This window comes from Pristiophorus japonicus, chromosome 4, assembly GCF_044704955.1.
Source record: "Pristiophorus japonicus isolate sPriJap1 chromosome 4, sPriJap1.hap1, whole genome shotgun sequence".
Taxonomy (NCBI): domain Eukaryota; kingdom Metazoa; phylum Chordata; class Chondrichthyes; family Pristiophoridae; genus Pristiophorus; species Pristiophorus japonicus.
This window is the reverse complement of record NC_091980.1, coordinates 289,600,231-289,624,111: the sequence shown is the minus strand read 5'-3', so window position 1 is coordinate 289,624,111 and position 23,881 is coordinate 289,600,231. Positions and strand designations below refer to the sequence as shown.

At 44.5% G+C, this 23,881-nt stretch overlaps 1 protein-coding gene across 1 annotated transcript in view; it reads right to left on the bottom strand.

The window, feature by feature from the left end:
* Positions 1-14,989, bottom strand: part of trip11 (thyroid hormone receptor interactor 11) — a 127,488-nt gene extending 112,499 nt beyond the window's left edge. The window contains exon 1 of the mRNA XM_070879571.1: positions 14,442-14,989. Coding sequence (XP_070735672.1) covers positions 14,442-14,568 — 127 coding nt within the window. The 5' untranslated portion in view covers positions 14,569-14,989. The remainder of the gene's footprint in view (positions 1-14,441) is intronic.
* Between the last annotated feature and the right edge of the window lie 8,892 nt (positions 14,990-23,881).

Sequence of the window (23,881 nt, the reverse complement as noted above, 5' to 3'; positions counted from 1 at the left end):
GAGCCTGCTCCTTTCACAAACCCTACAATGGACGACATCAACTATCTCCAGAAGGAATGTTCGACGTAAATACTCACAAATCCCCAAAGGATTGTCACACAAAACTCCAAAATATTCATCCATCTTCATAATCCCACTGGTCAACCCCAGTCTTCTCCTGTCCAAACAACCCTCCACCTCCACAAGCACAGGAACCAGCAACGTGTATCGACACAGTGCCTTTAATGTAGTAAAACGTCCCAAGGCACGACACAGGAGTATGATCAGATAAAAAATGTGACACTGAGCCACATAAGGAGAAATTAGGGCAGGTTACCAAAAGCTTGATCAAAGAGGTCGGTTTTAAGGAGCGTCTTCAAGGAGGAAAGAGGGGTAGAGAGGCGGAGAGGTTTAGGCAGGGAGTTCCAGAGCTTAGGGCCTAGGCAACAGAAGACACGGCCACCAATGGTTGAGCGATTATAATCAGGGATGCTCAAGCGGGCAGAATTAGAGTGGTGCAAATATCTCAGGGGTTGTGGGACTGAAGGAGATTACAGAAATAGGGAGGGGTGAGGCCATGGAGTGATTTGAAAATAAGGATGAGAATTTTGAAATCGAGGTTTTGCTTAACCGAGAGCCAATGTAGGTCAGCAAGCACAGGGTTGATGGGTGAACAGGACTTGGTGCGAGTTAGGACACAGGCAACTGAGTTTTGGATGATCTCAAGTTTATGTAGGGTGGAACATGGGAGGCCAGCCAGGAATGCACTGGAATAGTCAAGTCCAGAGGTAACAAAGGCATGGATGAGGGTTTCAGCAGTGAATGAGCTGAAGCGGGGTAGAGATGGACAATGTTACAGAGGTGGGAGTAGGGGTCTTAGTTATGCTGCGGGTATGTGGCTGGAGGTTTATTTCAGGGTCAAATATGGCACTAAGGTTGTGAACAGTCTGGTTCAGCCTCAGTCAGATGTTAGGGAGAGGGATGGAGTCAGTGGATAGCGAACAGAGTTCCTGGCGGGGACCGAAAACAATGGCTTTCAGTTTTCCCAATATTTCATTGGAGAAAATGTCTGCTCATCCAGAACTGGATGTCAGACTAGCAGTCTGACAATTTATAAACCGTGGAAGGATCGAGAGAAGTGGGAGTGAGGTAGAGCTTGATGTCATCGGCATTCAGGTGGAAACTGACGCTGTGTTTTCAGATGATGTCGCCAAGGGGCAACATGTAGATGAGAAATAGGAGGGAGCCAAGGATAGATCTTTGGGGGTCACCAGAGGTAATAATGCGGGAGTGGGAAGAGAAACCATTGCAGGTGATTTTCTGGCCAAGATTAGATAGGTAAAAATGGAACCAGGCGAATGCAGTCACACCCAGCATGGATGATGGTGGAGGAGGATAGAATGGTCAACCGTGTCAAAGGCTGCAGACAAGTCAAGAAAGATGAGGAGGGTTGGCTTACCTTGCGGGAAAGATGGGCATAGATTTGGGAGGCGACAACACATTCAAGGACTTTGGAGAGGAAAGGGAGGTTGGAGATGGGGCGATAGTTTGTAAGGACGGAGGAGTCAAGCATTGTTTTTTTGAGGAGAGGAATGACGACGGCAGATCTAAGGGAGAGGTAAACAGTACTCGAGGAGAGAGAACCTCTAACAATATCAGTTAACATGGGAGTCAGAAAAGGCTCCAAGAAAGTAATTGACTATCTCAGTTTATTCCCATAACCACCAATCTCATCCCGAGGTATTTATCCAGCCTCCTTTTTCTCTTCACTTCAAATGCTTTTGTTGGGAGTTACCTTCCATATACTCACTACCTCCTCTTGTGGGGGTGGGGAGGACTGGGGAAGAATACGTGTTGTCTCATCTTAATTGAGGGATCTTAATTTTAAATCTAATCATGTGCTCACAGTAAAAAGTAAAATAAGCTGCTTCCTTTCAATGCAGCAACATTGCAAGATATTCAAGACCAGGGTCACGTCCCCTTTAATTCCACAGTTTCACCACAGTTATTGAAGCAGAGGTCTTCACCTTGGGCAGCATGTCAGCCATGCGAATATGTTGAGATTCAAACCCCCTTTGCCCCCACCACTCACACTTGATTGAAAGCTACATTTACCATACTCTTGTCTGTGACATGTACGGAACCTTTAAAATCATGTTCAATCACTGGGAAATGGAGCAAGTGAACAATCAGAACGACCAGTATCACTGGCACAATGCTTCTCGGTCTGCAAATCTGACCCACATGCAGGCTGCCCAAAAATGTGGGAACTTTGTGAAGTTCTAAAACAACAGTTACGTGGGGTTTTGTGGAAATACCAGCCGGGGAAGAGTAAAAAAAAAAAAGAGTGGGATGTACTTAACCCCACAACTCCAAAAAGGGAGGGAGGAACAGAAAAAATAAACAGTTCACTCTACTCTGGAGGGAAGTCTAAGACTTTGTTGGAATGATGAGATGCCAAAATGCAACGAACACAAGCCCTGGGTGATGGAGACTGCCGAGGCTCAGGGGGTCCAAGATGAAAACTGCAGCACGTGATTATTTGCAAGAAATCTAACCTAGAGGAGACCCTGTGAATTCTTACACTTGCAAAACTATATGTACATTTACAAACTATATTGCGACGATAAACATCTTATTCCTTTATTCATAGATTTTAACGCTATAAAAATATTTTATAAAGGCTTTCAGTTCCATGAGCTGCTTGTTACAATGGATTCTATCTGGAGTGTTCATTATAGAGAAACAGTTTTGTAGAATTTGTCCTTTATTGATTACTTTTAATGTTATAAAGACCCAAAAACAATAATGTGGACAGAGAGAAAACAAATATGGGCTTTTCGCTTTTCCCTCCCCCTGGTCCCTGTGCTGGGGATGACAGGCCCTTTTGTTTTGACTTACAACAGCTTTATATCTGAACACTAATGATTTGCTTTAAAAAAAATCCTACTCAAGCTGAGTGAGGTTAAACAGAGCGACTGAAAAGCAAACTGTCAATTTACAGTTAATGATTTCGACCGTGATCATCTGTTGACTACAGATGTGTTTATACTCATTAGGTAAATCCAGCATCACAATATTAATCATGCTGCATGTCAGAATCACAGTGGAGTAGACAGCCACTGTTGCAAATGCCAGACAAGGAACAGCCCCAGGAACTTAGCATAATACGGCTGTATAATTCCCACTCAGGGATCGAAAAGAAGCACATTTGTTGCGAGACCAACATGAACAAACGAGAAACAAGGAGGCACAAGAGCTTTGAGCTGCATAAACTACTTAACGAGCAGAAAACACACAAAGCCACACAACACATACAGCACACTTTAGCAGTCACTACGCATAAGATCACAAGCCACAGACAATCTCGCCTACCTTCCTCCCAGAAATCCTCTCACCTACACACTTTCTACAGTTAGCCCATCTAAAAACAGAAACTTTTCGACCTTAGAATTGTGGAGGAAAACACACTTCTCTCACCACTTTACTAAATTTCAATAATTATCTCCATGGCTCTATAATTAATATAGAGCCATGGAGATAACAACACGGAGAAGACCATGTGGCCCATCAGGTCTGTGCCAGCTCTTTGCTTGAGTAATCCAAAACTAAACCCACTGCCCAAAACTATCACCAAAGTCCTGTAACTTCCTCTGCTTCAAACAGTTACTCTTCTTAAAAGATGCAACAGTTTCTGCCTCAACTAGTTAGAGGCAAAGCATTCCACGGTCTAGCAACTTTCTTTATAAGAACAAGAATTAGGAGGTCAGGCTGGGATTTCCAGCATTTTCTTTTATTCCAGATTCCAGCATCCGCAGTATTTTGCTTTTGAATTAGTAGGAGTAGGCCATTCGGCCCCTCGAGCCTGCTCCGCCATTCAATAAGATCATGGCTGATCTTCGACCTCAACTCCATTTTCTTGCCCAAAAGAAGAAATTAAGAAATTTATCCTACTCTCTCTCCTCAGTGTTCATGACGATTTTACATTGATCACCCCATCACTGACTCCCTAACCAGAAGGAATAGTCTTTCTTTATTCACTATGAAAATGTTTCATTATTTTAACAAAAACTCAACCCTTCTCTGCTCCACTGGGAATAATCAAAGGATCCAGTCTCTCAACGATAATTTCTCATGTCTCGCATTAGCCGAGTAAATCTATACTGGTCGCTCTCTATGGTGTTAAAATTTATTACAAACTTTAGCTCTATTACTCCATCCTATTTATAAAACTCAAAATTCTAATGAGCGTTTTTATGCTTTTATACACCTGAATTTGCATTTAAGGAATTTTGTACCCTTAGATCTTTGTTCCACCACACTCTCAATGCCTTGCCGTTGAGTATATACTTCCACCCCTTGTTTTCCCTCCCAAGATACATTAACTCACACTTCCCCCAATTAAATTGCATCTGCCATATCTACACATTCCGCTGCATCTTCTACTTTTATGTCAGCAGATTTCAAGAATGCTCCCTACGCCCAAAACCCAAATCATCTATATAATCAGCATCAAAAGTGGACACAGCATTGACCCCTGGGGCACATCATTTCCAACCCAAGCAACCCCTAATAAACCAAACTCTTTCTTTCCTGCCATCAATAAACTTTCTATCCATGCTGCTACATTCCTCTTCTTCCGCAAGCTTGATCTTTTGTAACAAGCCTCCTGTCAAACACCCAATTGAATGCCTTCTGAAGGTCCACTGACTGCATCCAGTGCATTGCCTTTATCTATCCAGCCAGTCACTCCTTCAGAAAACTCTATTAAAATTGTCAACCATGACTTGCCTTGCAGGCTGTACTTGATGAGATACTTCATGCATCTCGAACTGGCTGGATTACTGTTTCAAATCAAAAGAGCAACTACACAGCCAAAAGTTTCCACTTTGAGAGCAATCAGCAATCCAGGTGCAAATTGCGCTCGTTTTTAGCAATGCATTTTTTCCCCTCCAGTTGCCGCTCTCGTTCCACTTGTCTATCACTGAACATAAAATCTGGCATCAGCCAGCACAATCTGTCAGCGTTCTGGAACCTTTTTTTAAAAAAAAGAATTTGCAGGAAACCTGGTGCAGCTTGATTAATACAGTAAGAAAATGGGTTAATCACAAAAATTAAACATTTTTAAACTGTGCCTAGTCCACCACCTGTGAGTAACCCGATTTTAAATAACTGAAAATGACTTTAAAAAACCTATACAGAACTATTTACCAGGTACATTTAAAGCTTTTAAAACGTGCCCATTAAAGTCCTTGCGCCTTAAAAAAAAAACTTAATTTTAGACACCTCAAAAGGTGCAATTAGCGGAAACTCACAATGGTGATTAATTCAATCTGAGGGCATGGCTAGTTTAGTGCAACTTCTAGCACGATGAATTTTAAATTAGCGCAAAAGATTGCAGAAAATCAATTTGTACTGAAAGTAATCGGCGCTTAAGATTCTGCAATCTTTTGTGCTGGTTTGGCCAATTTTGGGCAAATTGCGCTGGGAAAAAAATCAGCGCAACCTCGCGAAAACTCCTGCCCCTTGTAGTTAACTTATACATGTCCAAAATTCAACAACTATGCATGCAGATGTGCTGCATTGTTGCAGTGATTATCCTTCAGATAATACATTGCAGCCAGAGGTTCCATCCGCCTGTTCCAGTGGTTCAGGTGGATGTAACAATCCCATGACATCTCTCGAAGTGGAACAGGATGCCATCCTGGTGCCCTAGTCTTTCTCCAACCAATACACCAAGGGGAAGAGAGAAATTAACTGGCGATTCTATTTTTTTTGCCGTTTGTTGGACGTTCCTGCCACAGAACTGCGGATGTGTTTTCCTGCATAAAGTCATTGCATGAAGTGTTTTAAGACATGGACAGAATAAATGCTTTAAAAGTTCAAGTATTGCTATTTAACATTGATAAATATTGAATTACAAGAACCATGACCGCCTTTGGCAACCCAGCCAAAATGTTGAAACAAAATACGGCTCTAAAACCACAGTCTTTGGAGCAACTTTTATTTCCCAACTCAATGGAAAGAGCTTTTACCACTGTCAGTAGGTATTGCACTTGATATCAGGTACATATAGGCTGGACTGGATGACTTTATCACCTTCATCCTCCAACATCAAGTTGTCAACTCTATACTACGATCGTCAACTCAATGCGATAAATGTATAGAAAAAACTTCCTAATCGATTGACGTTCATCCCCAAATCTGGCTGGACCATGTAAAGCACCATCAGGTCCTGCTTTTCTCAGCAAAAACTGCTCACTCCTGGAATGCAACCCTGTCTCCTCAACTCATGGAATTCTTGGTCACTAAGATTTTTTAACATTCATTCATGGGATGCGGGCGTCACCAGCAGGGCCAGTATTTATAACCCATCCTCAATAAGGTGGTGGTGAGCCGTCTTCCTGAATACAACCGAGTGTGTTGCTCGGCCATTTCAGAGGGCAGTCCAGAGTCAACCATATTGCTGTGGGTCTGGAGTCACATATAAGCCAGACCAGGTAAGGACGGCAGAGTCCTTCCCTAAAAGGACATTAGTGAACCAGATGGGTTATTGTGACAACCCAGTGGTTCCATGGTTGCCATTACTGATATTAGTTTTTATTCCAGATTTTTATTTAGTTAATTGAATTTAAATTCACCATGATGGGATCTGAACTCATGTCTCCAGATCATTCGTGGCCTCGACATTACTCGTCCAGTAGTGATTGAGACCATCCGTTCAGTTGCCTCTTGCTTCCCTCCCTTCCTTTAGCCCTCCAAGCCAAACTTCCTCTAAGGTACCCGATCGGCCCTGGCTCTGAACTCAGATCTTTCTCTCCCATCTCCCCTCATGCCCTTTCCAAGCTCATCTTGGACATGAGACTCACCTCCTGATCCCACGACCTATGATCACCAAACTGCTGACCACACAACCTCCCTAGCCCCCATGTTAGCAGTTATTGTTGATGCCTCTCCTCTGTCATCCAGCTGGGTGGGACTGCCTTCACCTGGTTCCATTCTTATCCATCCAGTCGTAAGCAGAGAATCACCTGCAATTGCTTTTCTTCCCACTCCCACACCGTTACCTCTGGAATCTACCTTTGGCCCCCTCCAATTTCTCATCTACATGCTGCCCCTCAGCATCATCTGAAAACAAGTCAGATTCCAGATGAACCCACAATCTTCTGTGGCTCATTTGGTAGCACACTCGCCTTTGAGTCAGAAGATTGTGTCAATCCCACTTCAGCAACTTGAGCACAAAAATCTAGGCCGACTCTCCAGTGCAGTGCAGTGCTGAGGGAGTGCTGCACTGTCAGAGGTGCCATTAAATCAAGGCCCTGTCTGCCCTCAGGTCTGCCCTTAGGTACTATTTCGAAGAAGAGCAGGGGGGGTTATCCCTGGTGTCCTAGCCAATATGAATCCCTTAATCAACATAACTAAAAAAAGACTCTGGTCATTATCACATTGCTGTTGGTTAAAGCTTGCTGTGTGCAAATTGGCGGCCACATTTCAACAATGACTACACTTCAAAAGATACTTCATTGGTTGTAAAACGCTTTGGGACATTCTGTGATGTGAAAGGCGCTATATAAATGCAAGTCTTTCTTTACACTGACGACACTCAGCCCTATCTCACTCAACCCCTCCATTGTCTCTGGTTTGTCACGCGACTTGTCCGATATTCAGTCCTCCAACTAAATATTGGGAAGACTAAAGCCATTGCCTTTGGTCCCCGTCACAAACTCCATTCCTTGGCTATCTCTCTCCCTGGTCAGGGTGAACCAGACTGCCTATAACATTGGGCATCCTATTTGACCAGAGATGAGCTTCCGACCACAAATTCGCCTACTTCTACCTCTAACACTGCCCGACTCCGCACCACCACAGCTCAGCTGCTGCAACCGTCATTCGTGACTTTCTTATCTCAGGACTTAACTATTTCAATGCTCTCTGGGACAGCCTCCCACCCTCCTCAACCTGATCATACTCAAAACTCTGCTCCTCATTTCCTAACTCGAACAAAGTCCCATTCACCCATCACCTCTGTACTCGCTGCCCTACATTGGTTGCCAGTCCAGCAGCACCTCGATTTTACAATTCACATGGAGCAATTTTCTGATCTATTCTACATTACCAAACAATATTTCACTGTATGCCAAAATTATAGCAGTTGTTCAAATTGTAGTCTTATCAATTATCAATAGAAAGTTAGGATCACCTCTTAAGCAATAAAAAGAAATCAAGTATAAAATTATGAGGGGCCGAGATAAAGTGGATAGGAAGGACCTATTTCCTTTAGCAGAGGGGTCAAAAACCAGGGGCATAGATTTAAAGTAATTGGTAGGAGGTTTAGAGGGATTTGAAGGGAAATTTTCACCCAGAGGGTGATGGGGGTCTGGAACTCTGCCTGAAAGGGTGGTAGAGGCAGAAACCCTCACCACATTTAAAAAGTACTTGGATATGATGTGAAGTGCCGTGACCTTCAGGGCTACGGACCAAGAGCCGGAAAGTGGGATTCGGCTGGATAGCTCTTCGTCGGCCAGCGCAGACACGATGGGCCGAAATAGCCTCCTTCCGTGCTATAAATTTCGATGATTCTATTCTTCGATGAGATGCAACTTAGTACTTATGTCGCCTTGTTGGCAACAGCTTCACGTTGACTGGAAACGTAGATAATGATCACACTTAAACTATTTGGACCTTTGCCAAACATCATGTAGTTTTGCACTTCTCAATTCGAAGTTGGTTTATTCAAATTAACATATCTCCATTTTTAGATTTAAATTCCCACTTCGCTATGTTATTTCGGATTTGACTATAACTTCTGAAATGGAAGTTATATATGAAATAGAATAATACTGGGCTTTATTAGAAAGCTCTGTAACTCTGGTTATTGGAACAGAGTACAGATAGAAACAAGGGCCCCAAGTTTCCACATGATTTGCTCCTGATTTTTAGGAGCAACTGGTGGAGAACGGAGTATCTTAGAAATCGCAATTCTCCACATTTAAGTTTTCTGCAGTTCTAGTCATGTAAAACAGTTTCACTTTGGAACAGAATTTTTTTTTCAAAAGGGGGCGTGTCCAGCCACTGACGTCTGATTTGAAAGTTTCCACAGTGAAAACGTACTCCAAACTAACTTAGAATGGAGCAAGTGAAGATTTTTGTAGACCTGAAAAAACCTTGTCTACACATTAAAAAAATCAGGCGCATGTTACAAATTAGGCGTCCGGAACGAGGTGGGGGAGCGGGGGGGGGGGGGGGGGGGAAGGGAAGTCATTACATTCGACAATAAATCCTTAATTATACTTATACAAATAATTCCAACCCGAATAAAAATTTATAAGCAAAGAAAAGATTAAATAAACCATGTTCCTACCTGTGTGAAAGTGCTTCAGGCAGGGAGAAGGCTGCAGGAAGCCTCAGAAGTTGAGGCAGCCGTTCCTGACGGCAGCGGAGGGGAGGCAGTGAGGAGGCAGCCGTTCCCGACGGCGGGGGGGAGGAGGCAGTGAGAAGGCTGCAGGAAGCCTCAGAAGTTGAGGCAGCCATTCCCGATGGCAGTGGGGGGGGCGGGGGGCCCTGCCGTCGGTCGGGCCCATCGGGAAACGGCTGCCTCAACTTCTGAGGCTTCCTGCAGCCTTCTCACTGCTGCAAGAAGCCTCAGTGCTGATCATGGAAGGGCAATGTGGTTTTATTAAAAAATGTTAAAAATTGAACAGCTACAAAGAACTACAAAAATGGCCGAGTGCCAATGTTTCCTTCACACTGCGCGTGCGCGAACGCTCCAACGCGCACGCGCAGGGTTGCCGGCACAAAAAAAACTCATTTAAATGGTACCCGCCCCCTCCTACTTACAAAATCGGCACGAGTGGTCGGCTCTGCCCCCTGGGCGCCGCGCCAAGCTGACATCGAGCTGCAAAGCGCTCGAGAATGGCGCATTTTTTTTTCAGGCGCCGTTTTAGGCGCGAAAAACGGGCGCCCAGCTCGGAAGGGCGCCTGTTTTGCCGCGTGTGGAAACTTGGGGCCGTAAGAACCAATTGACACATAGCCAAACAGAAGCACTTGCACAAAAAATTATACTTTATAATCTTTATGGATAACCTTTATGACCTGGGAGTTTTTATTTTGTAGCTGAAAGACATTATTGGATAGTGACAGACACCAACACCACTGGATTTTAATCAACCCTGATTTTACAAAAAATAAAGCAAAGAATGTGTGCATCAAGAATACACCAGTCCTGATTACTAACAGAGCTTGAAAACAGCCAATAATCCAAGGTTAATGCATTCAAATACTTGCTTTAAGAACATTTAACCAACACAACGCTGATACATAAAGAAACCAGAGACATCGCAATAATCAGTCTGCATCCTTCTTTAAAGTGCGTTTTTATCCTCAGCAAGCTAAGGAAGCCGAGTGCTAAGGAGCAACACTTCAAAAGCAAGCACACCCAGACAGATTTAGGACCAACAAATGAGGGGAACGGTAGTATAGTGGTTATGTTACTGGACTCGCAATCCAGAGGCCTGGGCGGAGTTCAAATCCCACCGTGCAGCTGGGGAATTTAAATTCAGTTAATTAAATAAATCTGGAATAAAAAGCTTTAGGGAAGGAAACCAGCCGTCCTAACCCAGTCTGGTCGATATATGACCCACAGCAATGTGGTTGACTCTTCCTTAACTGCCCTCAGAAATGGCCTAACAAGTAACTCGGTTGTACCAAACCACCACAAAGAACAGTGGTTCAAGAAGGCAGCTCACCACCACCTTCGCAAGGGCAATAAATGCATGCCAGCGACAGCCACATCCCATGAACAAATAAAAAAATGCAGAGTAAAGCTCATTGACTCGGTCCAAAATTGTACTTTAACCCCAACCTAGGCAGAGTATCCCTACTGCACCAGTGTGATATCTCTGTTTCATGCAATATTGTGAATTATATGAACTCTGAGCAAGCTGGTCATTTCAGTCTTAACTTATGCTCCAGATCAGTCTTCATCTTTCAGTGCAATACTTCAGTATAAATCCCTACAAAGTCCTAGCCTTCAATATTCCTGAAAAATAACCACCCAATAAACATTTTTTTAAATCTTACCAGAAAATCTCAGATCTCCCAATTGGGCCAAAACATCTTTACAACGCACAGTGATTGCAATAGTTTTATTGACGACACCCAAGCTCCAGCACAGAAAATGCAGCCGCATCCAAGTGTCAAGAATGGCAGAAAGATAACTGCATTGATTAGGAGGCCAATGACTCAACAGTTCAAAAATGTCTCCATCAACAGGTGAAACATTAAAGATAGTTGATTTTTTGCATGGATAGCCAAAGATATGCAAATAATGACTCAGTGTCAATCAAAGATGACAAAGATAAATCAATCCACAGCAGGAGAATTGGTAAAAACATTCTGGCATATTTTAATACTGCAATTTTAAACATAGTAACATAGAAAATAGGTGCAGGAGTAGGCCATTTGGCCCTTCGAGCCTGCACCGCCATTCAATGAGTTCACAGCTGAACATGCAACTTCAGTACCCGATTCCTGCTTTCTCGCCATACTCCTCGATCCCTCTAGTAGTAAGGATTACATCTAACTCCTTTTTGAATATATTTAGTGAATTGGCCTCAACAACTTTCTGTGGTCGAGAATTCCACAGGTTCACCACTCTCTGGGTGAAGTTTCTCCTCATCTCAGTCCTAAATGGCTTACCCCTTATCCTTAGACTGCGACCCCTGGTTCTGGACTTCCCCAACATTGGGAACATTCTTCCTGCATCTAACCTGTCTAAACCCATCAGAATCTTAAATGTTTCTATGAGGTCCACTCTCATTCTTCTGAACTCCAGTGAATACAAGCCCAGTTGATCCAGTCTTTCTTGATAGGTCAGTCCCGCCATCCCAGGAATCAGTCTGGTGAACCTTCGCTGCACTCCCTCAATAGCAAGAATGTCCTTCCTCAGGTTAGGAGACCAAAACTGTACACAATACTCCAGGTGTGGCCTCACCAAGGCCTTTTTCAACTGTAGCAAAACCTCCCTGCTCCTGTACTCAAATCCCCTCGCGATGAAGGCCAACATGCCATTTGCTTGCTTAACCGCTTGCTGTACCTGCATGCCAACCTTCAATGACTGATGTACCATGACACCCAGGTCTCGTTGCACCGCCCCTTTTCCTAATCTGTCACCATTCAGATAATAGTCTGTCTCTCTGTTTTTACCACCAAAGTGGATAACCTCACATTTATCCACATTATCCTTCATCTGCCATGCATTTGCCCACTCACCTAACCTATCCAAGTCGCTCTGCAGCCTCATAGCATCCTCCTCGCAGCTCACACTGCCACCCAACTTAATGTCATCCGCAAATTTGGAGATTCTACATTTAATCCCCTCGTCTAAATCATTAATGGACAGTGTAAACAGCTTGCGGTACCCCACTAGTCACTGCCTGCCATTCTGAAAAGTACCCATTTTATTTTCACTTTTGTAGTATTCTTGATTTTAAAAGATCAGCACTTTCCATCAGTTATAGAGAAAGAAACTATGTAGCCAGCCGACCAGAGTGACCCAAAACCAGATTCCGCATAGGTCTTAAATACTTTGGATTGTTACCATCTCAGTCAATGCAAAACATGTTTCTGGTGGACAATTTGTTAATCGAGTGAATAGGTACAGACTGCGCCAAAACAAATCAGCAGATAATCCAGCACCTAACTAGCACTGGGATGTATGTTTTTAAGTTCAAAATACTGAAAAACCTTAGAATTTTTTTGGTACCATTCAATATATGGAACAGACTTCCAGAAAAGACCGTGGAGGCTGAGCCGATTAATTGCTTCAAAATGAAGCTGCATTTCAAAGATTACTTAGAGACAGGTATGGACTGAGATGGGAGTCATGGAAAAGTTACGCAGAGCTTTTCAAGATATTAAATGAGTGGGACTCATGATTGGCAGAACATACATGTTCTGTAAGAACACGATTGATGAACTTTATTATATGCTATTATTTTGGAATTGAGCAGTTAATGCTGATATTCAACCAATGACATCAGTGCAACTACCAAAGAAAGAAAAGAAAATACACCAACATATCATTAGAACTGAAGGCAAGTGATCACAATTTTAAACCTCAAGACATAACTGTTTCACTAAGGGATCCTGTATGCTCATTAGAATTTCAGAAATGTATAATTGTGGGCATATAAAATGTTCATTATGTGCAAAACAATCAGAAGTACAATTATTTACTTTGCTTTGGTCGGCTGGCACGGACACGATGGGCCGAAATGGTCTCCTTGCGTGCTGTAAATTTCTAAGATTCTATGAAAGTCATCAAAGCTGGAAATGGTTAATGCGCTTCAGCCACTTGTATCGACATTCCTGCATAGAATCTGTTTGGCACCAACACATTAATAGTTTCAAACTTCTGAAATAGTAAGGGAATTTTGCTCTATTGAAGTTTCAGTGTTGCAGGACCACCATTCGGCTTTTTACATCAAGGTCCAAGAGTCAAATATAATACAAGCCAGTAATACAGGAAAGCTCCCTTTACTTTCCAAAGAACAGGTGGATACTTCTCAATATCTTTTCAAAACAAATCACTGGGGCAGGGAAGGAGAGAAGTAAACCAATATTTTAAAAATAGGAACATACCATATCCCAGCATCCAGCTGCAATAGGGAATATTAAGGTAACTTGCTTATGCTGCAGTAAGATTGGATTTCCTAGCAAAACAGAGATGGCTGGTGCAGTGTAATTCTGTCATGCACTGAACTAACAAGAGCCTGTTAGTACCTTTGCATTTGTATTGTTACCCTTCTTCTTGGGCAGTCCCCCGGAGTCAAGGATGACTTGCTTCCACACTAAAATGAGGTTTAATGTGACTGATGAGACCAATGCAGGATCTAGAGAGACTGTATTGTTACCATTTCCACTCTAACACATCAGAAATGGTTTCACATTGAGTTTATCTTTGTATGCAAATCACTGTGTAGACAGAGATCACTCACAAAAAAAAAATGATACAAGGCATGGGTAAAACTTGTTTAACACGGTGTGTATATATACTCATTAGAAATTTTGCTGCAATCCATAATCGGAAATAACCTGTGAATACAACAGGTCATTAAAAAAATTTATATGTAGCCTCCAATCTCAACTTCCTCGTAAACCTTGACTCTCATGATCTTGAGAACTCCTACACTGGACCACTAACTTGGAATGCAATTATACAACAACCTCGTCGGGTTTATCCAGAACAAGACAATGTGAACAAAAAAAAATAGGTCTTAACAGCCGTTGCAGTGACACTTGGCCAACAGCTGTTGTGGAGCATTTGTCGGGCTACACGGCCTAAAGATGAATGTACAGTAGCCGCGATCAAAGGTGAAAGGACTAAAATGCAGACACGATTTAACAATGTCACGATCACACTGCGTGAACATAACGGGGTAAACGCGGTTTTGTAAACTCACCTTGCACTTCCTCGGCGCCTTCTGCCAGCATGTCTTTGGTGAAGCTGGAGAGCTGTCCAGTGAGGGAGGACAGGCTGCCCCCGACCTGGCCCAGGCCCGAGCCGAAGCCACCGAACCAGGAGGACATGGCGGTGCCGGGAGAAGGAGGGGGTTAGAGGTAAGAGAGAGGGAGGGAGCACCCCCGAAAAAAAAACAATGATAAAGTCACAAGCCCCGCGTCCAGACACCGAAACTCCTCCTCGCAAAAAAAATATATAATTCGGAATAAAACAGGACGGACTGAGGGAAGAAGCGGCCGGATGACAGCGAGTGCCCGGGGCCCAGCGGCCTGTCGGGCAGGTGTAATGGCGCGGAGGTGAGGGGCGATGGTGGGCAGGCCGCTTCTGGCAGTGCTGCTGCTGCTGCTGCGTCTTCTTGTTGTTGTCGCTGCTCCGCCTCCGCCCCTCACTCGCACGGTCCCCTCTCTCTCACTCACACGACGCCTTTGCCCCGCTCCAGCCCTGCCACCTCAACGCCAGCCATATTGTCTAGCGTCAGCCGCCTGCGCGCCGCCGAGCACGCTGGGTACAGCTCAGCTCAGGCCACCCCCTCCTCTCCCCGCAGCGCCAATAGACCGCTTTCACCGCCGCCATCTTGCAGCCCGCTGCCGCACCGCATTGTGGGACTTAATCACCTGCAACAACAACAACAACAACAACAACAAACCATCTCTTCCCACTGACCGCTCTTAAAATGGACATTGACCTGAAACGTCCTCCTCCTCCTCTTCGCTGACACTCCGGTGCAGTACCGAGGGAGCGCTGCACTGTCGGAGGTGCCGTCTTTCAGATGAGACGTTAAACCGAGGGCCCCCTGATCTGGTCTCTCAGGTGGACGTAAAAGATCCCAACTGCAGTATTTCGAAGAAGAGCAGGGGACTTATTCCCGGTGTCTCGGCCAATATTTATTCCTCAATCAACAAAACCAAAACAGTTGAACTGGTCATTATCGTATTGCTGTTTGTGGTGTAAGCTTGCTTGTGTGGAAATTGGCTGCCGCGTTTCCCACATTACAACAGTGACAACACGCCAAAAGTACTTCATTGGCTGTCATGAGATGTCCAGTGATCGTGAAAGGCACACTATAAATCACGCTTCATGATAACATACAAGCCGTGATCCTGACCAATGGATCCACCACAGACCCAATTCATGTACGAATCGGGGTGAAGCAAGGCTGTGTCATTGCACCAACGCTCTTCTCAGTCTTCCTTGCTGCAATGCTACATCTCACCATCAGCAAGCTTCCCACTGGAGTGGAGATAATCTATAAAACAAATGGGAAACTGTTCAACCTCCGTCGTCTTCAGACCAGGTCCAAGGTCACGCCATCCTCGGTCATCGAATTACAATATGCAGATGACACTTGCGTCTGCACTCATTCGGAGGATGGACGCCAAACCTTCGTCAACACATTCAACATAGCATACAAGAACATGGGTCTTACACTGAACATTCATAAAACAAAGGTGCTCTATCAACCTGCCCCCGCCACACAGCACTGCCCCCTGATTATCAAAATCCATGATGAGGTTTTGGACAACGTGGACCATTTTCCATACCTCGGGAGCCTACTGTCAATAAGGGCAGACATCAATGATGAGGTCCAAACCACCTTCAGTGTGCAAGCACAGCCATTGGTCACCTAAGGAAGAGAGTGTTTGAAGACCAGGACCTTAAAACTGGCACAAAGCTTATGGTCTACAGAGCAGTAGTGATACCTGCCCTCATATATGCTTCTGAGACATGGATTATATACAGCAGTCACATCAAAGCACTGGAGAAGTACTATCAACGCTGTCTCAGGAAGATCCTGAAAATCCATTGGCAGAATAGGCGCACCAAAATCAGTGTTCTCGCGCAGCTCTGCTGGGTGGGCCACATTGTCCGGAGACCCGATACAAGACTCCCAAAGTAAGCGCTCTACTCGGGGCTCTGACAGGGCAAATGAGCCCCAGGTGGGCAGAGGAAACGCTTCAAGGACACCCTAAAGACCTCCTTAAAGAAGTTCAACATCCCCACCGACACCTGGTAATCACTGGCGCAAGATCGCTCAAAATGGAAGCGAATAATCCGTGAGGGCATCGAACACGTCGAGTCTCTTTGGCAGGAACAAGCGGAGACCAGAAGGAGTACATGACAACCCAAGCACTTCAACAAACCAACACTTCAACCAAGCGTTTGACTTATCAATCATCTGAGAACTCATTTTTAATGTGGAAGGAAGTCATCCTCGCCTCCAAGGGACTGCCTATGATGATGATATAAATATAAGTCTTTATCATGGAATCATAGAAAAATATGATACAGGAGGCCATTCAGCCCATCATGTCCGTGTCAGTTGAAAAATAGCTACTCAACCTAATCCCACCTTCCAGCACTAGGTCTGCAGCCCTGTAGGTCACAGCTCTGTAAGTATACATTCAAGTACTTTTTAAATGTGATGAGGATTTCTGCCTCTACCACTCTTTCAGGCAGTAAATTCCAGACCGCCACCACCCTCTGGGTGAAAATAAAATCCTCATCCCCCCTCTCATCCTTCCACCAACTACTTTAAATCTATGCCCCCTGATTATTGACCCCTCTGTTAAGGGAAACAAGTCCTTCCTATCCACTCTATCTAGGCCTCTAATAATTTTATACACCTCAATTAAATCTCCCCTCAGCCTATATGAATGTGTCAAAGTGTCACCTGTGGCTCAATGGGTAGCACTCTCGCCTCTGAGTCAAAAGTTTGTGGGTTCAAGTCCCAATCCAGGAACTTGAGTACAATAAAAATCCAGGCTCACACTTCAGTCTAGTGCTGAGGGAGTGCTGCACTGTCGGAGATGCCGTCTTTCGGATGCGATGTTAAACCGAGGTTCTGTCTACTCTCTCAAGTGGATGTTAAAGATCCCAAGACATTATTTCGAAGAAGAGCAGGTGTGCTGGCCAATATTTAGCCCTCAATCAACATAACAAAAAACAGATTATCTGATCATAATCACATTGCTGTTTGTGGAAGCTTGCTTGTGCGCAAATTGGCTGTCGTGTTTCCGACATTACAAAAAATGACTACACTTAAAAAAGAAGTACTTCATTGCCAATAAAGCACTTTGAGACATCCGGTGGTCATGAAAAGCGCTATATAAATCTCAATCTTTCTTTTCTTTTCCTCTGTTCCAAAGAAAACAACCGCAGCCTATCCAATCTTTCCTCGTAGCTAACATTTTTGAGTCCTGGCAACATCCTCATAAATCTCCTCTGCGCCCTCTTGAGTGCAATCATATCTTTCCTGTAATGTGATGACCAGACCTGTATGCAGTACTCAAGCTGTGGCTTAACTAGGGTTGTATACAGTTCCAGTATAACTTCCCTACTCTTGTATTTTATGCCTCAGCTAATAAATGCAAGTATCCCGAATGCCTTTTTAACTACCTTATCGACCTGTCTTCCTACCTTTAAGGATCTGAGGACATACACTCCAAGATCCCTCTGTTCCTCCACACCTTTCAGCATCCTCACATTTATTGTGTATTCCCTTGCCTTGTTGCCCCTCCCCAAATGCATTACCTTACACTTTTCTGAATTCAATTCCATTTTCTACTTTTCTGCACAACTGATCAGTTCAACCATATGTTCCTGCAGTCTAAAGCTTTCCTCTTCACTGTCAACCACATGGCCAATTTTTGTATCATCTGCAAATTTCTTTATCATGCCCCTTACATTTAAGTCGAAATCATTAATATATACTATAAAAAGCAAGGGACCGAGCACTGAGCCCTGTGGAACTCCACTGGAAACAGCCTTCCAGTCACAAAAACACCCATCAACCATTCCCCTTTGCTTCCTGCGACTGAGACAATTTTGGATCTAATTTGCTACTCTCCCTTGGATCCCATAGGCTTTTGCTTTTTTGATCATCCTGCCATGTGGAACCTTGTCAAAAGCCTTGCGAAAATCCATGTAGTCTACATCAAACACACCGCCCTCATTGACCCACCTTGTTACCTCCTCAAAAAATTCAATCGTTAGTCAGACACGACATTCCCTTAACAAATCCATGCTGACTGTCCCTGATTAATCTGTGTCTTTCTAAATGAAGATTTATACTGTCCCTCAGAATTGATTCCAACATTTTGCCCACCTCCGAGGATAAACTAACTGGCCTGTAATTACTCGGTTTATCTCTTCCTCCCTTTTTAAACAATGGTACAACATTAGTGGTCGCTGAGGCGTGAGTCCGGGAATCGGCAGAGGCCTATAAAGGCCGCGAAAGGCAGCGGGAGTTCATGGTCGCTGAAGCGTGAGTCCGGGGATCGGCAGAGGCCTATAAAAGCCGCGAGAGGCAGCGGGAGTTCGTGGTCACTGAGGCGTGAGTCCAGGGATCGGCAGAGGCCTATAAAGGCCGCGAGAGGCAGCGGGAGTTCGTGGTCGCTGAGGCATGAGACCGGGAATCGGCAGAGGCCTATAAAGGCAGCGAGAGGCAGCGGGAGTTCGTGGTCGCTGAGGCTTGAGTCCGGGGATCGGCAGAGGCCTATAAAGGTGAGCTTGTGCAGCTACACGGAGAAGGCAAAAAAGAAGTAGAAAGAAATAGAAAGGTGACCTTTCAGCCAAGGGGGTAAGTGATTGGCTGGTGATTGGTAGGTAGTTTATCTTTTTTCTTTTCTATATTAGTGAGTAACATTTAGCATTGTTGTTGCCAATTTAAGTGTATCTCAGGGTTAAGTCATGGCAGGAGATCTTGGACACGTGTTCTGCTCCTCCTGTACTATGTCGGAAATCAGGGACGCCTCCGGTGTCCCTGACGACTAATTGTGCGGGAAGTGTATCCGCCTCCAGCTCCTGATGAACTGCGTTGCGGAACTGGAGTGGATTCACTCTGGAGCATGCACGATGCTGAGAATGACGTGAATAGCACGTTTAGTGAGTTGGTCTTAACGCAGGTAAAGGGTACACAGCCAGATAGGGATGAAAGACCAACAGGAAGAGCAGTGCAAGGAAGGTAGTGCAGGGATCCCCTGCAGTCATCCCCCTGCAAAACAGATACACTGCTTTGAGGACTGTTGAGGGGGATGACTTATCAGGGGGGAGCAGCAGCAGCCAAGTTCATGGCACCATGACTGGTTCTGCTGCACAGGAGGGCAGGAAAAAAAGTAGGAGAGCGATAGTGATAGGGGATTCAATTGTAAGGGGAATAGATAGGCGTTTCTGCGGCCGAAACCGAGACTCCAGGATGGTATGTTGCCTCCCTGGTGCAAGGGTCAAGAATGTCTCGGAGCGGGTGAAGGACATTCTGAAAAGGGAGGGTGAACAACCAGTTGTCGTGGTGCATATAGGTACCAATGACATAGGTAAAAAATGGGATGAGGTCCTACAACATGAATTTAGGGAGCTAGGAGCTAAATTAAAAAGTAGGACCTCAAAAGTAGTAATCTCAGGATTGTTACCAGTGCCACATGCTAGTCAGAGTAGGAATCGCAGGATAGCTCAGATGAATACGTGGCTTGAGGAGTGGTGCAGAAGGGAGGGATTCAAATTCCTGGGACATTGGAATCGGTTCTGGGGGAGTTGGGACCAGTACAAACCGGATGGTCTGCACCTGGGCAGGACCGGAACCAATATCCTAGGGGGAGTGTTTGCTAGTGCTGTTGGGGAGGAGTTAAGCTAATATGGCAGGGGGATGGGAACCTATGCAGGGAGTCAGAGGGAAATAAAAAGGAGGCAGAAGCAAAATATAGAAAGGAGAATAGTAAAAGTGGAGGGCAGAGAAATCCAAGGCAAAAAACATTACAGCAAAATTCTAAAGGGGCAAAGTGTGTTAAAAAAAATAAGCCTGAAGGCGCTGTGCCTCAATGCGATGAGTATTCGGAATAAGGTGGATGAATTAACTGTGCAGATAGCAGTTAACGGATACGATGTGATTGGCATCACGGAGACATGGCTCCAGGGGGACCAAGGCTGGGAAATCAACATCCAAGGGTATTCAGCATTTAGGAAAGACAGACAGAAAGAAAAAGGAGGTGGGGTAGCGTTGCTGGTTAAAGATGAAATCAATGCAATTGTAAGGAAGGACATTAGCCTGGATGATGTGGAATCGGTATGGGTGGAGCTGCGGAATTCCAAAGGGCAGAAAACGCTAGTGGGAGTTGTGTATAGACCACCAAATAGTAGTAGTGAGGTTGGGGACAGCATCAAACAAGAAATAAGGGATGTGTGCAATAAAGGTACAGCAGTAATCATGGGCGACTTTAATCTACACATTGATTGGGCTAACCTAACTGGTAGCAATGCGGTGGAGGAGGATTTCCTGGAGTGTATTAGGGATGGTTTTCTAGATCAATATGTCGAGGAACCAACCAGGGAGCTGCCCATCCTAGACTGGGTATTGTGTAATGAGAAGGGACTAATTATCAATCTTGTTGTGCCTTGGGGAAGAGTGCCCATAATATAGTAGAATTCCTTATTAAGATGGAGAGTGACAAAGTTAATTCGGAAACTAGGGTCTTGAACTTTAGGAAAGGTAACTTCGACGGTATAAGGTGTGAATTGGCTAGAATAGACTGGCAAACAATACTAAAAGGGTTGACGGTGGATAAGCAATGGCAAACATTTAAAGATCACATGGATGAACTTCAGCAAATGTACATCCCTGTCTGGAGTAAAAATAAAACTGGGAAGGTGACTCAACCATGGCTAACAAAGGAAATTAAGGATAGTGCTAAAGCCAAGGAAGAGGCATATAAATTGGCTAGAAAAAGCAACAAACCTGAGGACTGGGAGAAATTTAGTATTCAACAGAGGAGGACAAAGGGTTTCATGAGGAGGGGAAAAATAGAGTACGAGAGGAAGCTTGCAGGGAATATAAAAACTGACTGCAAAAGCTTCTATAAATATGTGAAGAGAAAAAGATTAGTAAAGACAATCGTAGGTCCCTTGCAGTCGGATTCAGGTGAAATTATAATGGGGAACAAAGAAATGGCAGACCAATTGAACCAATACTTCGGTTCTGTCTTCACGAAGGAAGATACAAATAAGCTTCCGAAGGTACTAGGGGACAGTGAGTCTAGTGAGAAGGAGGAACTAAAGGATATCCTTATTAGGTGGGAAATTGTGTTAGGGAAATTGATGGGATTGAAGGCCGATAAATCCCCGGGGCCTGATAGTCTGCATCCCAGAGTGCTCAAGGAAATGGCCCTAGAAATAGTGGATGCATTGGTGATCATTTTCCAACTGTCTATCGACTCTGGATCAGTTCCCATGGACTAGAGGGTAGCTAATGTAACACCACTTTTTAAAAAAGGAGGGAGAGAGAAAACGGGTAATTATAGACCAGTTAGCTTAACATCAGTAGTGGGGAAAATGTTGGAATCGATCATGAAGGATGAAATAGCAGCGCATTTGGAAAGCGGTGACAGGAACGGATCAAGTCAGCATGGATTTATGAAAGGGAAATCATGCTTGACAAATCTTCTGGACTTTTTTGAGGATGTAACTAGCAGAGTGGACAAGCGAGAACCAGTGGATGTGGTGTATTTGGACTTTCAGAAGGCTTTTGACAAGGTCCCGCACAAGAGATTGTTGTGCAAAATCAAAGCACATGGTATTGGGGGTAATATACTGACGTGGATAGGAAACTGGTTGGCAGACGGGAAGCAGAGAGTCGGGATAAACTAAACGGGTCCTTTTCAGAATGGCAGGCAGTGACTAGTGGAGTGCCGCAGGGCTCAGTGCTGGGACCCCAGCTCTTTACAATATACATTAACGATTTGGATGAAGGAATAGAGTGTAATATCTCCAAGTTTTCGGATGACACTAAACTGGGTGGTGGTGTGAGCTGTGAGGAGGACGCTAAGAGGCTGCAGGGTGACTGGGACAGGTTAGGTGAGTGGGCAAATGCATGGCAGATGCAGTATAATGTGGATAAATGTGAGGGTATCCATTTATGGGGCAAAAACACAAAGGCAGAATATTATCTGAATAGCAGCAGACTAGGAAAAGGGGAGGTGCAACGAGACCTGGGTGCCATGGTTCATCAGTCAATGAAAGTGGGCACGCAGGTACAGCAGGTGGGAAAGAAGGCAAATGGTATGTTGGCCTTCATAGCTAGGGGATTTGAATATAGAAGCAGGGAGGTCTTACTGCGGTTGTACAGGGCCTTAGTGAGGTCTCACCTGGAATATTGTGTTCAGTTTTAGTCTCCTAGTCTGAGGAAGGATGTTCTTGCTATTGAGGGAGTGCAGCAAAGGTTCACCAGACTGATTCCAGGGATGGCTGGGCTGTCATATGAGGAGAGACTGGATCAACTGGGCCTTTATTCACTAGAGTTTAGAAGGATGAGAGGGGATCTCATAGAAACATATAAGATTCTGATGGGACTGGACAGGTTAGATGCGGGAAGAATGTTCCTGATGATGGGGAAATTCAGAACCAGGGGACATAGTCTTAGGATAAGGGGTAGACCAGTTAGGACTGAGATGAGGAGAAACTTCTTCACTCAGAGAGTTGTTAACGTGTGGAATTCCCTGCCGCAGAGAGTTGTTGATGCCAGTTCACTGGATATATTCAAGAGAGAGTTAGATATGGCTCTTACAGTTAAGGGGATCAAGGGGTATGGAGAGAAAGCAGGAAAGGGGTACTGAAGGAATGAATTGCCATGATCTTATTGAATGGTAGTGCAGGCTCGAAGGGCCGAATGGCCTACTTCCTGCACCTATATTTCTATGTTTCTATGTTAGCAGTTCTCCAATACTCTGGCACCACTCCTGTAGCCAGGGCAGATTGGAAAATGATGGTCAGAGCCTCCGCAATTTCCTCCCTTGCTTCTTTTACTAGCCTAGGATATACTCCATCCGGTCCTGGTGATTAATCTGCTGTCAAAGGTGCTAAACACTTTCTTTCTTTCTTTGGGACCGCTTGAGTACAGAAAGCAAGAAAGTTGTGATGAACCTGTATAAAATCACTGGTCCTGCCCACAACTGGAGTGCGGTGTCCAATTCTGGGCACCGCACTTTAGGAAGGATGTCAAGGCCTCAGAGAGGATGCAGAATAGATTTACCGGAATGGTTCCGGGGATGAGTGACTTCAGTTACGTGGATGGACTAGAGAAGGGTTGTTGCCATTGGAGCAGAGAAGGTTGAGAGGAGATTTGATAGAGGTATTCAAAATCATGAGGGATCTAGACAGAACACATCGAGAGAAACTGTTCCCATTGGCGGAAGGGTCGAAAATCAGAGGACACAGATTTAACGTGATTGGCAAAAGAACCAAAGGCGACATGAGGAAAAACCTTTTTTAATGCAGCGAGTGGTTAGAATCTGGAATGCACTGCCTGAAAGGATGGTGGAGGTAGATTTAAATCATGGCTTTCAAAAGGGAATTGGATAAGTACCTGAAGGAAAAGAAATTGCAGGACTACGGGGA